The 15,563-nt window shown below is 42.5% G+C and overlaps 1 protein-coding gene across 1 annotated transcript; it reads right to left on the bottom strand.

Moving 5' to 3' along the window:
• Positions 1-12,190: 12,190 nt before the first annotated feature.
• LOC116269420 (spidroin-2-like) lies at positions 12,191-15,071 on the bottom strand. The gene has a single exon (XM_031652124.1). It carries the CDS (start codon positions 14,665-14,667, stop codon positions 13,867-13,869), a length of 801 nt encoding a protein of 266 aa, XP_031507984.1. The 5' UTR covers positions 14,668-15,071; the 3' UTR covers positions 12,191-13,866.
• Positions 15,072-15,563: the final 492 nt, after the last annotated feature.

Here is a 15,563-nt window from a genome sequence, read left to right as displayed (position 1 = left end):
GCGGTGGCTCAAGCCTGTAATCCCAGCACTTTGGGAGGCCAAGACGGGTGGATCACAAGGTCAGGAGATCGAGACCATCCTGGCTAGCACGGTGAAACCCCGTCTCTACTAAAAAATACAAAAAACTAGCCGGGTGAGGTGGCGGGCGCCTGTAGTCCCAGCTACTCAGGAGGCTGAGGCAGGAGAATGGCGTGAACCTGGGAAGCAGAGCTTGCAGTGAGCTGAGATCCGGCCACTGTACTCCAGCCTGGGCGACAGAGCGAGACTCCGTCTCAAAAAAAAAAAAAAAATTTAACTAGAAAAAAACAAGATATATACATATTTCAATGACGAGCAGAGATAATTTCCCAATTGAAATGGGGATAAAAGAAATTATTCTATTGAAGCAACAGAAATGTATCAATTATAAAGTATTTGAGTTTAATGCTATTAAATTTGAAATGCTACATAAAGGGAAAAAAGATTAAAAGCAACAGAGTAGGGGAAAATTTTTAACTAACACTATAGACATAAGTTTTATCTCTAAAACTTTTAGGGAGCTGATAAAAATCTCTCAAGATAATACCCTGTCTCCAATACCCTATCATCCATGTCTGACAGAGGATAAGGACAGTCACAGTGTTCACATGGTAAAACACTGGAAGAAACATCCCCCAAGAATAGTTTACAGGTATGTACATTAAAACAATTTTTAAAGTACCACCTCACATCTATTAAGTAGAAAAAACTAACACTAGCTTTAATTTGATAGAAGAGTATGGATTTGGTTACATGTTGCTTACAGCACATTCAGCTGGTACAGTCTTTCAGAAAGGAATTCTGTTAAGACAAAAGTCATTAAATGACAGCTTATGATCCAGCATTTCTTCTTTGAGCACTATATCACGAAGAAATAATTCAAAAGAAAAAAATTTTACAAAGATATTTATAGCTGCAGCTATATATTAGAGCTAAAATCTGGAAACAGCCTGAAGGTCTGTCTGTGGGGGAGAATAGTATACTAATGCAATGGAATATACTGCCACTAGAAATTACAAATGTGAGGAATGAAAAACATTTTGGCAACAACTATACCAAGTAATGGTATTTTTAAAACAAAGTTAAATTTATAAAGGTAGAGGTGGGGAGACACTACATAAAATTATGTCTCCATAAATAACAGGTTGAGGCCAGGCGCCGTGGCTCACAACTGTAATCCCAGCACTCTGGGAGGCCAAGGAGGGTGGATCACCTGACATCAGGAGTTCGAGACCAGCCTGGCCAACATGGTAAAACCCTGTCGCTACTAAAAATACAAAAATTAGCCAGGTGTTGTGGTGGGCGTCTGTAATCCCAGCTACTTGGGAGGCTGAGGCAGGAGAATCACTTGAACCTGGGAGGCAGAGGTTGCAGTGAGCCGAGATTACACCATTTCACTCCAGCCTGGGTGACAGGAGCGAAACTCCGTCTCAAAAAATAATAATAATAATAATAATAACAGGTCTAAAGATGTTAATAGATGGTGCTTTATTAAGTGATCAATTGTTGAAAATATATCACATAATTGTAGACGGTTATGTCTTCCTATTTACCTTTAACTAAAGAGCAGATTAAATAAAATTGAAAAAGCACAGAAGGCAGGCTCAGGAAACTGGGATCTATATCCCAATTCTACCACTTACTAATTATACAACCCAGGTAACTAACTTCTCTAATTATCCATTTCTTCACCTATAAAATGAGGATAATATTTCACACAATTGTTTTCAAAAATGACACCTAAAACGAAGTACAGCATATGTCATAAATCACTACAAAAAAAGTTAATTATCTTTACATAAGTATAAGTAGTAGATAATATCCATTAATGGTGTCGGCACTAATGTGACTCTAATAATCATTCGTTTTTCTTCTAACTAGTTTAGTTATAACTATTAGAAATTGTTCCTCCAGTCTGGGCGACAAAGCGAGACTCTGTCTCAACAACAACAACAAAAAAAAGAAATTGTTCCTCCAATATCAAACTTTCTTATCTTTCAGGCTGAACAATTAGGACTTGGCTATACACCTGTTAAGGCTAAAATCTTTTACTGAATTATTCTATTGGGTGAATGTAGTCCCTGGTTTAAAATCACTATAGAGCCACCTACACTACCAGACTACTACTGAGGACAGTAAAAGATACTTAACAGGATGGGCCAAAGGAACTGAAATCTAACCAAAAAAAAAAAAAAAATAGACTTCCTGTCTACTCTTATCTGCAAATCCCTCCTAGATATAAAGGAAGAAACTGTTTACAGTTATGTCTCTTCTCTTGAATTAGGTCTAAAATTAATGAGTGGTGATGAAACTAAAAAGGGAATATTCTGGATCATAGCAGGAAGAAAACAAAAGCAAAAGAATGAATATATTTCCTGAATTGGAATAAGGACAGCACTTCTCTCATCTCCCTGGTCACTTAACTGCCATGTGACACTTTGCTAGGGGTCAAAACACTCCCCTGAGGGTTTGATCATAGCACCAAGAAACTTTCAAAGTTGAACTTTAGAAGCTGCTACCAAACAGCAGGTGCAGGCATCCTCTCCCAAGATGAATATCATAATCAAAATACTTGGCTGTAGTCTTTCAAATTTAGACTTTGAAAAAAAAAATTCAATTTGGCTTTGACTTGAAAAAGTTCTACTTTGTTAAAAACAATTTAACAACTCAGCTTTTTCATATCTTTTGTCTAACCATCTTGAATGGTTACAGTTTCCCTAGCTGTTGGCCAAATCATATCTATATCTTTATTGGTTTCAGCACCTGAAAAATCCAAAGAAATTTTAAAAATATCTCCTTTCTCTGAAAACAGGTATCCCTCCATCCCTATGGGAATGTGTCACTGCCAGTCAAAGGGGGTCAGTAGAACAAGGCAGCAGAAGAAAAGTACCTGAGAAGACAGAAGTAGGTGCCCCTTGGAATTCACCAGGGACCCTTGCTCCCATCCTTGAAGCGGCCTCTGGCCAGCCATTTCTCCATATGGTTACTAATGTAAAGTGAGGGTGCTCCTCTCAAAAAAATGATTAGTGCCCTGTAAAGAAATCTCTCCGTGGATGTTAACACACAGAGGACCTGGCCCCGTGGGCCTAGCTGAACTGCCATTTTCCCAGCCCTCCTTCTCTTGCCTCAGGCTCATTTTTCCACTAGGCCCCCTCCCTCTCAGCTTTCCGGCACTTAGTAACCATTAGAGTTTGCATTCCTGGGCATATGACCTATTTTAAACAAAAACAATACAACATGCACCCACAGTAAGCTATCTGGCCCCTTAAAATCTTGGCAAGTGAGTCCAGAGGGACAGAAATTAATCTAGGCAGTTATCTAGAATGACCTTTCATTTCCCCTCTCCTTGTTCACACCCCAAAACCAAAAGCAAATAAATAAACCTAGTCTGAAGAAAAATGGCTGGGGGGAAGGAAGGGGAAGTGTAGGTATATCGAAGAGGTCTCAAACTACATATCTCTGAGATCAGAAAACTCCTGGAACACAGATCAATTTCCCTCTCTGTCCCATCTCGCAGCTTGATTCCCCTGGAAGCTACCAATGCTGACCAACTGCATGGATGGCATGATTTCCATAAGCATAACATCCTGCTGATTTGGACAGAAACTTAGGAAAGGAAAGTGTCTCCAAGTGTAGAACAAGGCCGTATCAAGGGGCACTGGGCCAAGGGTTACATACAATGCTTGGGGTTTGGAATTTTATTTTAATTAATTTATTTTTTTGAGACAGGGTCTAACTGTGTCATCCAGACTGTAGTGCAGTAGTGCAATCTGCGCTCACTGCAACCTCTACCTCCCAGACTCAAGTGATTCTCCTGCCTCAGCCTCCCAAGTAGTTGGGATTACGGGCACATGCCATTACTACCAAGCTAATTTTTGTATGTTTAATAGAGATGGGGTTACACCATGTTGGTCAGGCTGGTCTTGAACTTCAGACCTAAAATGATCCACCTGCCTCGGCCTCCCAAAGTGTTGGGATTACAGGCATGAGCTACAGCGCCGGGCCTTGGGCCTTGGAATTTTAAATTAACACTATATCTTGATTTCTCTTATCTTCTTTCTCTCCAGATTTTTCCCCAGATTGCCTGTTCTCACCAGTTCTTCTATCAATGCTAAGAATTTGGCTTTAGTGTGAAGTACTTAAGCAGTCAAAGAACCTTGTAACTTTTCATTTATACTTGCATTAGCCTGAATCTTCCAATAGCTTCAGTAGCAGAGGTTTATAATTAAGGTTCAAAAAAATTAATCAAAAATCTTTATATCATGTTAAATTGCTTATCCTTTTGGCTAAGAAACAGAGAATAGCCCCAAAATTCAGAGTGAAGGGAGACTGTAGGAAACATGCCAGCATGAGGACAAGACCATGCACAAAGAGGGCATGGAGCTGACTGAACTGACCCACAGCTCCCTTGAAAGACCCCCAACTGTCAACCCACTTTACCCATTCAACTCACTTTTCATGCTTCGCACTATGCAACTGGACTCCCACCAAGCCAATCTCTTCCACGTTCATTCATACACCCACACTTTCACCTATATTGCCAGCCCCAGCCTACCTTTGCCCCTGATTGCTACTTCTGGGGACTAGTCAAATTCATCCATTCTTTAAAATCTAGATAAAGCCTCTACTTCTGTGACTCTTCCAAACATGACATCTGAACTGTTAGAGGGAACCTACCATACACCTAGGCATTGCTAGCTTTTCACAGCTATACATCATCTTTTTTGTCTAATTTAGTCATAAATTCCACAGAATCAAGTCTTAAACCACTTTGTGCTTCTAAAAGTGGCTCTCAACCATCACTGGGCAGACAAGTGATATAGCAGTAACCCTGAATGAGTGCACCACCAAATTTTAAACAATATATAGAATTTATTTTTGTTCAACTAACAATCCACACTTTTACAGGGATTTCTATCAGACATTAAGCCAAAATATTGCCCATGATACAATTTGCTGAAAATAAAATAAAGATTGCATGTTCAGAGGAACATATATGAACCTTACCTCAAAGGATATAAGAGAACAAGGTCAGGGCTGCAAACAATACTGTTCAAACAGTAACACACCAGAGGGTGAACAAGTAAATAGTATAAATAATCATGAACAGGTTTTTCAATTTTCTGAAACTTGCTTTTAAAAAAAAAATGACATTCACCTTTAATCCTTTAATGTACTATCAAAAATTCTAACATCATACAAAACTATGCCTTTAACACAAAAAGGGAACACTATGGTCCTAGCATAATAGGTATTTTCATAGACATTGCTTAGGAACTGCTCAAGCAAGAGTTTCCAAAAACATCGTTCTCCATTTGACAAGTCACACTTTGAACAATACCTGTAGCTCCAAAGGCCCTTCCTTAAAATGTATAACATACCACATCTTCAAGAATTCAACCAAAGCCTCCAAATTCTTATTCTAGAGAGGCTCAAGGGAAGAAATCTGAGCAGATAAAGTATCTTAACATGGCACCCACATGTCAAAGATGTCTAAACAGTTTCAGAAGCACTAAGCATAACCCTGGTCTTTTATGTGCATAAGCTTAAGATTCAGAACTTGGCTGTGTTCACATCCTTTTCCTCCTGGCTTTGGTTAGGCTCTGTATTTGCACGGCACTTGACCAGTATGTGTGTTCTGCAAGATGTTAAAGAGATATTTAGCAGTGAAAAAGAGAATTTTATGGTCAAAACATTTTGCACAATGCTGGCTGAAACAAAAATTAAACAGGTCCCTCTATCACAGGACTTGCCAGTGCCTTTAATCCCCAATGGACATTGTGATCCCTAAGAAAGGGAATGTGGCGCATAGCATTTTCCCCCACTCATTTGATTACAGAATTAGTTTTTCAGGAATCCCACAATACAACTTTTGGAAAGACTGATCTGGTACTTTCTAAAAATGAACAATGGCAAGAAAGATGCCAATTTTGGGGGGGCAGGGAGCAGTGAACAGGCCTTCCTCTAAGTGAGTCATGAATTAGGCACTAGCAGACTAAGAGGTAAACTTTGTTCTCATACCTTCAAAATGACTTTTCCCTAGACTCCTCATGTGATATGTGAGAAATAATTATACTGCTCTGCTTCCCAGGGTTGTTTTTTATTGTTTTTAATCATGAAACTGTGTTCTATATTAATCATCAAAACAGGTTCTCAACCCAAGTGACCAGACTTCAAAATCCCTGGTGCCCTTCCAGCCTGAATGAAGGGATGAGGAGAATATGAACCAGACGTCACCCAGAAAGTTTTTACATCTCCAGCTTCTAGGCCATTATGATAAAGTCAAACTGCATCCAAGATAAGGGATGAAGTTCTCCCTCAGCAACTCACTTCTGGAGGGGACAAACACACATACCACCCATATCTGAACCTTGATTCAACTTTTTGACGTAGACTTTCTAAAGGAAAACTCAAAGAAACATGGGAGGTCAAAGCTGGAACTACAGGGAAAAAAGGAAAAGAAGTACTCAAAGACTATTTCCCTTTCTTTAAGGAGAATGAACTCATTACAGGGTTAGTGAGCAGGGGAAATATCATTCCTTTCAGTGAAACAGCTTTCCAGGAAAAGTATCTCAACATATTTACTATAAAACAATTTAATTTCCCTGTCCCATCACCTGCCACCCCATCCTCATCCCCCCTACAAAACCCACAGATTGTGGATTTCCTCTCATTCTTGGCAGAGTTACCAGAAGAAATACAATACCCCCTTCGGACTGCTCCCAACAGCTGCTGGAAAAAGACGGGGGAGCTGGGGGTATCCCTCCAAAGCTGCCTCTAAAAATGACCATTCCCCCTTCCGACTCATACAGCCAGTGAGCATAAGACTTCTATTTCTCTGCTTTCTTAAAGCAAGGGGAGACCACAAAAGCAACAGCATACCCTAATCCAAAATACTTGCTTCCGGCCCATCTGTTCTCCTCAATATGACTCTAAACTGAAGCTTCTGTACAGTAACCACCACTCTATTTCTCCCCTAACATGTAACTATTAAAACAATCCTCTAATACCTCACGAAACCAGTATTTCTTATTTGTTTGTTTAATCTACCAATCTCCAAGTTAGGGTTCCTATCAAACTCCTATTCACTGTAATTTCCCATCTCTGCCCACCTGTCCCAATACCACACACTTCATACAAATAAGAATCCCCCTATAGTCAAGAGACTTGAACAACAAAAGTCTAGGAACAAATTCATCAATGGCTACCCTACACCTCAGCCCTTGCCCAATATCATTACACACTAAATCCTCTTCAATTCTGTCTAAAAACGCCCCATCACCAGGCAATAGAGAGACATCCAATTATCCTTCAGCCTCTCAGCTGAGACCACCAACAAAGAAGTTCATGAATGTCAACTGGGGGCACAGGCAATCTCTCTCTTTGCCAAGGAGAAACTAGAGAGAACCTCCAGCATCATTCCCCAAAGGTGACAGCTAGGGTTGAGTGAAGACCGTGAAAACTGTACAAGAGCTGGGGGAGAAAATATAATGTAAGGAATGATTTGGAATCAGGGGCAGGAGAAGGCGGAGGGATGAACTGGCTGACCTCAAATGTCTTTTCCATCTCTAACTCCTATGATTCTTTGACCTCCAATTTTGTGCTGTGGACAAGGAATGGAAAGTCAACAGACATGGTGATGTTTTGAAAGAGCCTGGCAGTCTGCTCTTGTCATTTAGTGGCCTTTGCATGTATTTTTTAAGGTGTCTCCAAGCCCTGTCTTCATTTCACAGTTGTCACCTTTCTCAGCAATTTGAGCTCATGTCAAATACCAAAAAAGAAGACGAAGAAGAAAGAATGTGTTGGCAATTAATTGTGGGCTAAAGAGGGGCAGCAGGCACAGGGGCCCATTGGGTGGGCCCAGACTTCCAGGGAGGGCAATGCGGACAGTCTGGATAAAATGAAGAACTGACTCAAAACTGAGACAAGGCAGCCAAACCTCTAACAGGAGGTAAATTCTTTCTCCAGATAGTCTCCTACTCATTTTTAGAGAAAGCTCAAGTATTTACATGATTCAGGGTACATAAACATATTCTTAATTACCATAACCATCTTGATTCAATTGATTACAACTGGAGTTCCATCTGAGCAAGACTGCTGAATAGGAAGGACTTTCCTCAAGAGTAAACCAAATCTTAGGATTCTCAACCTTGACTCATGGTTGACATACCTGAGGTAAATTCTGAAGCATAGCAAAAGTCAGTTTCTGCAGATCAAAGTGGGGAGTCTGCCAATTTTCACTGAAAATTCAAAACCCAATTTTCTCCTCTTTTTTTCAAACAGTTGATCTCATCTTAATTTTCAAGTATTTTTGGAGCCTGGTCTCAAGAAGAATCTGCCTAAATTTCTCACTGTTCCATGGTGACATGTCAGGACCAGAAACTAATCCAGTGCCAGGGTCAATCCAGAGCTAAGGTTAAGTTGTCACACGCAAGTAATTCTTTTCTAAGTCACACATTCAAAAATAATTTTTTAAAAAACCTGTATACTGACTCAGTGACCTCACTGTCAGTTGGGGATTTCAGCAGCTCAAGCACAATCTTTACCTTAGATGAAGGTTCCAGGTGCAAAAAAAAAAAAAAAGTATGGAGTACTGAAATATTTTCAGAGCTCTCATTACAGTATGAACTTATACTACAGACTGCTCATCTCACAGACTGTGAAGACATTGGGTTTCTCCATGTTTCTGCCTTGAAAGCTAGAAAATTCAGCCCCTACCATTCAAGTTTTATAAGACTGGAAAGGATATAAACAGCTTCTGTATTCTCATGGTCTTAGAGGAGGCTTCTTCCATTCTTCCAGTTCGCATTTGGAGGTAGTGACTGCACTAGACCATGTCCTGCTTCCACAGGTGTACTGTTTTATTTTGAACCTGTAAACTAAACTCTATTTTATTAACTCATAGAAACTATTAGAAATAAGGCCTTTCCAAACGCTAAAGACAATAAATACATCCATATACGAAATCATTCCATGAGTCAGAGAACAAATAAGTGACTCTCCTCCCTGGGAAAGGCAGAAAACTGGAGAAAGCCTAAGCTACTTTGAGTTGTTAATTGTTTTCTGAAGATCACAGTTTAGGCCTTAAATGTAACCAGTTAGCAATACCTTCTCCATTCAGAGTAGGAAACTAGTTAGGAAACTATATGCTTTCTGGGCCAAGAAAATGCTCTTAGGCACAATCATTTCAAAACAAATAAACACACTCTGCTTATCTGTGTCTATCTCACCACTCTGGGCGTTAATCATCACTGAAATAGATACCCCAGGCCCCCAGCCTCAAAGAGCTCCAAGGCTACAGGACCCCTCCACAGGAATGAATGTACATGCCAGGACAAACACCTCAGGAGCCTCACTCCCTAAACACCTATTGTTAATTCCAGGCAAATCTATCATAGGCAAATGCAAGACAGCACCCAGATACTGCTCAAAGGCTATTTAAAATAAAATCCCTGTTTGACAATATGTAGCACTTCATTCGGGAGGAAGAGGATCAAGTAAGCTTTCTTTAACATAAGACTGGCAACAGAATCTTTTAAAAATAGCTTTACATGCACAGATATACTTTTTCTTTCCATTATTTGCATTTGTTAATTTTCAGTATCAGAATTTGCAGATAGCACTCCTGTTCTTCCCCTGTCATACTGTCTACTTCTTGCATTCAGCCTACATTATCAACTGACAGCTGAATTCCACTGTCTTGTTCTTGTAAACGGAACTAGGTTAGTTTGTCCTGTTACTCTTTAGGGAAAATTTGAAAGACTGCTATATGAAACATTTCTTTGATTTTTATTGTTATATTCAGGATATTTCTATTCCAACAGGCTTCATAAAATCTCCACACAAAACTGATTTTAAATCAGACAACTGACGCCAACTATCTTTGTGTCCCTTTAAAAAGAAAAAAAAAGCTTAGTACCTATTAGTGTTCACTGTTTGGGCAAAAGGGAAGCAAATTATTTGTTTGTGGTTTTAAAGTGGCCAGAATGCCTTCAAGCACAAGTATAAGACCATTAGCAAATCACAAGGAACCAAAGCAGTTCATCTTACTCAACAAAGCTATGATCAGTTAGGAACAGCCAAACTGAATGGGACTTGCCCTGGGCCGGAAGGTCAGTAAACCTTAGCAGTTTGTGTTTCTGAGAATCAAGAGGCTCTTCATCCCCAAGTGCAGGCCCTAAGTCCACAGGTTCTGCTGTCATGTTTCCAAAAACATTCAGGACAGGTGAGAGAAACCAAGCAGAGTGTGTGTGTGTGTGTGTGTGTGTGTGTGTGTGTGTGTGTTTTCCCCTTTGTCTTTAGGCAGCACCTCTAAGTCAAACCATCCCCACTTTTGCTATATACAGACTACCTAGAGGAGAACCCAAACAATTAAAAAGTTCCATTTTACAATTTATTGAGTGCTTACTATGTGCTTAATGCTGTACTAGCCAACATTCTACATTTAAGCCTCATTTTATCAGGCAAGGTTATTCCCATTCTTTATAGGTAATAAAACCTAGGGCCAGTGAGGTTATGTGGCTTCTGATCAAATCCAGTTTTGTGTAATGCTGATAAAAACTCATCTCACTTATCTAGTCTGCAGTTAATTAGCCCAAAGCATGAACAACAGCCCTGCCACTATCCAAGCAGCCATACTCTTGCTGTACTTTGGGCCCGGCTTTGCTGACTCCCTAAGTGGACTGGGGTGCATGCCTTCTTCCTCCAGGGATGACAACCACCTCTCTCTGTGGCTTATTAAGTCTCTGCAGCTGTCCAGAAACAGACCACACTGGTAAACATTCTCTCCACCTGCTGTAACACGCGTAACTTCTTCCCTCAACCCAGAAAACCCGAGCAGTGACCCTGCTCTTTATCAAGTGCTGTGGTAAAACAACTTCCCTAGAAGGCCAGGACACCTTACCCTAGGACACAGGCGAGAAATCAAAACACACATGTCTAATAAATAATAAAGCCATATCATTTGGCAATCTCAAAGCATTTTACACCATAAATTCACTTTCATTTTTGTTATTACTGCTACAGAATGTAGATTCATTCCCAGTATCTCTCTTTTAGAGCATTTGAAAATAAACACCAATTCTTTCATTCATTCACTCAATCTCTATATGAAGAGAGAGAAAGCCAAACTTTGCCTTGGCTGGCTTGGGTTCCAGTTGTTTTAGACTTCCCTTATAGGTCAACTGATAATATTCTTTCAAATAGTTATTCTCATAAGAAAGGAAGAGAATAAAAAACTATTTCTACAGGTGACAAGACCGCATGCCCAAGAAGTCCCAAGGAATCATTACCATGAACAAAATCATCCCAGAATAAAAAGAATAAAAAATCATCAAATTCAAAATTTACAAAAGTAATCTTCTACATTCAGTAATACCCAGCCAGAAAACATACCAAAGAGAGTATATTTGCAATAAAAACGAAATGCATAACATATTCAGAAATACACAGAAGTGCAACAACAGATATGTGAGAACTTTATCATGAAAACCACAAAAGTCCTTGAAAAAGTACAGAATTTTTTTTTGACAGCGAGTTGAACAGAAGTGTAGAGGTGACACACACACATAAATCCAACAGGATAATCTTACCCTGACAGATTACTAGACTCCATCAAAAAGTAACAATATTTAAAATAGTATGGAAATCGAAAACTGTATCAGTGACACACAATGAAGAGTTCAGATACAGATCCAATATACACACACATATGTATGTGTATATACATGTGTATATTATATCATATACATATAAAAACTTATTATATGGAAAAATAAGCTTTCCAAAACAAAGGAAAAGAGAATTACTTAACAAAGTTGTAGTGATAACTAAGGTAGCCGTTGAGGCTACCTAACAAGAATAGTAAATTGAATTCACCTCTTGAACCAAAAGTGATATTGATGAAAGTGTTAACTATTAAAAAAATCAAATTAGGCCAGGCGCGGTGGCTCACCCCTGTAATCCCAGCACTTTGGGAGGCCAAGGCAGGCAGATAACCTCAGGTCCGGAGTTCGAGACCAGCCTGACCAAAATGGAGAAACCCTATCTCTACTAAAAATACAAAATTAGCTGGGTGTGGTGGTGCATGCCTGTAATCCCAGCTATGCAGGAGGCTGCGGCAGGAGAATCGCTTGAACCCAGGAGGCGGTTGTGGTGAGCCGAGATCACACCACTGCACTCCAGCCTGGGTAACAAGAGTGAAACTCCATCTCAAAAAAAAAAAAAAAAATCAAATTTGTAAGAAAACCAGTGGGAAACAGATTTATCAGGTCTGTGGAGGAATTATAAATTTCTCAGTTTTGGAGAAAAAAAGAGAAAAAAAATCACAAAAGACTGGCAGAGCCTAATAAAGTGTAAAACAGTAAAGTAAAATGAATTGACAGGGAAAAATATCTGGATCAAAGATGACAGACTAGATTCTAACATCTAAGACCCGCAAAGATTCCAAATTTATAGGAAAAACACGAAGACCCCGGTAATAAATGAGCAAAGAGTGGGAACAGACAGTCTCGCAGGTGAAACAAACACATGGGAATATATTTATCCTGGCCAGTGGCAAAAGAGATGCAAAATAACACAACTTTGGTACCTTAAATGACCACTAAAGTAGCAAAGATTTTCTCAATTCTCACATAAAATTTGTTCACTCTGTGCTGTTTCCACTATAAAGTGGTACAGCACCTCTGCAAACCATAACCTTTGCTATAATGCCACCTTGAGATTTTATCCTAAGGAACTAATTTTTTTTAAATCTATATGGTATGACATGTGACTTATACTTCAGTAAAGCTGTTACTCAAAAATGCATCATTTCATTATTATCTATAATAACAAAAAGCTGAACATAACATGTAAGTTTAATAGTAGAGGGATATTCTTTAATCTCATTATGGGACAGCCCACAAACATTTACTATGTACCTATTCTGTCAGGATCAGTAAGATGGCAACTATGTGTGCAACTGAAAAGTTTTTTAAATTAAAATAATTGTCTAGAGGTGATGGTATTATGGCTTTTTATGTTTTTAAAAACGTTCTTTAATGTCATAATGTACTAGAAAGAACTACTTTTTAAAAAATGGGTGGAATAGGGGGCAATCTGAAAGCTCTTACTCCCTCAATTCCCTACATGTTTTTTCCTTCCTATTTAACAGCTTAAGTGGTTCAGAAAAGTTTTTCATTCACAGGTCTCAGACCCTACCAAAAACAGGCCAAATTGCAATACCATGTCTTGTGCACATCCTGGACAGACTCCAGCCTCCTGCCTCAAGCAGGCCCCCTTTTTCGTATCGCTCTGCCTGTATGAAGTCATAAACTATGGCTGAACACTGGGACCGAGGGGCCTTGCATTAAGGTCCGAGCCCTGAAGCTTAACAACCTTTAGAAGAGGGTAGGGAGGATGAAAGATGAAAGTCCACAAAAATTTATGATAGACCACTTAAGGAACCTGGGTCCTAGACCTGGACTGGAGGAGTCGTCCAAAGCACGAAGGAACCACATAGACCAAACTGGCTCCTCTGGGGCTAAGGAACCGGGGCAGCTAAATCTCTGCAAAAAGACACAATCGAAAGCTTTAGGGAGTGCCTAAGATGGCTAATTGTGAGGAGCGGCCCACCGGGGAGAGTGCCTACTGAGGGATGCTCTCGGGAGGCTGCCTCAGAGGGAGGCCTTGGGGAGAAGGGGCAAAAGGGCCCCCGAGAGTGCTCGGGAAGGGGCGTAGGCGGAGGCCAGCTGTAGGCCTAGGAACTCGGAGTGCGACACGACCCTGGGCCGACCAGGCCGCGGCGCCCCGCCCTTTCCCGGGACGCGGAGCCGGCCCGGGGCGGGGAGCGGGCGGGCGAGCGGACGCTTACAGGTCGGTGCCGAGCCGCGTGAAGCCGGAGTTGAGCGAGGCCCGGGCTATCCGGCGCCAAAGCAGGTCGCAGCTGGTGAAGCGCCGCAGCCAGCGGCACACCTGGGCCAGGCGGCCGAGGGCCCGCATGTCCAGGTAGGAGCAGATGAGCAGCAGCAGCTCCTCCGGCAGGCGCCAGAGCGCGGGCCCCGCAGCCGGGCGGGCGGCCGACTCCCGAGCCGCCTCCTCCTCCTCCTCCCCGGCCTCCGCCGCCATGGCCACCCCTGTCCCCGGGATGTCGGCCCAAGCCTGACCCCCTTGTCTCTGTGCTCTTCCCGGCCTGGCGCCCTCCCGCCGCCTAGCCCTGACCCTCCATGCCTCCTTCTTCCTATACTCTCTTCCTTGTGCCTCCTTCCCGGCCCCTGCACTCCCCTCATCTCCCTTGATGATGCCTCTCGCCCCTTCCTCCACGCTTCCGCCTCCCTCTGCTTCCTCCCTTGGGCATGCCCTGGCTCCCGCCTCAGCCCCCGGCCCCGCTGCCTCCTTCGCCGTCTGTGGCCCGGGCTTCCCTTCCGCCCCGCTTCCTCTTCCGCCTTGCCCCGCTCTCGCTTTTCCCTTCCCCTTCCCCTTCCTTCGCTTCCCCCTCGCCACCCTCCCTTCCTGCAGCTTCCTCGCCTCTCCGCCCTCGCCCTCGCCCGGCCCGCCGTTCCCGGGGGGCCCCAAGCGGCCCTGGCTGCCCATGAGCGGCGGCGGGGCCGGCCCGACGCGGAGCCCAGTCCGAGCCGCCACCGCCGCCGCCCCGGGAGGAGGCGACACCATGTCGGACCGGGTCACATGGGGCGGCGCGGGCCGAGCCCTGGGCACGCCCCTCACACCTGCGGCCTTGGAGCCACTTCGGGGTGCGGGCTGGGGCCGGGGCGCGGACACCACCCCCGCATCCCCTGGAGTGCTTGGTGGAAGCACAGGAGTTCGAGTTGCAAACACGTGAGGCCGGTTTCAGGGCCCTGCCTAAGGCCCCAAGAGGACCCGCTGCCCTCAGGAAGCGGCCAGTTGGAGCACCTGTCCTCAAGAAGCCCGTAGTTGGGTGGCCTTCCCCCTCTAGGAGCCCTCCTCTTCCTCCAGTGATGCCTCCTTTTCACGGGCCACATGTGAGGGCCCAACGAATCTGCAGCCCTAGAAGTTGACAGATTCCAAAGCTTAGGTTCTCACACAGGCCTGGAAGCACGGTCCTGGCCTGAGCTTGGGTATTAGACATATTTGGGGATTTGCAGTCTTCTAGCTCCTGAGTCCATAACTTCAAAAACAGTCATGTATCAGGAAATGGCACAGCTAGGGATTCTTATCAGTCACCACCCAAGTGCAAGTTGATTCTCCGAGGACTCAGCATCCATTCTTCATACCACCCATTCGATTCACATGGCATTAATCTGAAGGGAGAGCTACTGAGGTCTAGAACTGTGCTGTCCAACAGTGTCCTCCCTAGTCACATGTGGCGGCTGAGCATTTGAAATTTGGCTAAAACAAATTGAAATGAGCTATGAGTGAGAAATGCACACCAGATTTTGAAGCCATACCAAAAAAAATGCAAAATATCTCATTAATAATTTTATATTGATTACATGTGGAAGTGTTAATATTTTGGATACGCTGTATTGGGCTAAATACAATATATTTTATTTTATTTATTTATTTATTTATTTTCGAGACGGAGTCTC

The sequence above is a fragment of the Papio anubis genome, chromosome 11 (genome assembly GCF_008728515.1).
Source record: "Papio anubis isolate 15944 chromosome 11, Panubis1.0, whole genome shotgun sequence".
Taxonomy (NCBI): Eukaryota; Metazoa; Chordata; class Mammalia; order Primates; family Cercopithecidae; genus Papio; species Papio anubis.
This window is presented reverse-complemented; position numbering and strand designations above follow the sequence as displayed.

Bases quoted from the DNA above. Each gene is read 5' to 3' on its own strand.
- LOC116269420 (XM_031652124.1), bottom strand. From the start codon at position 14,667: ATGGTGTCGCCTCCTCCCGGGGCGGCGGCGGTGGCGGCTCGGACTGGG.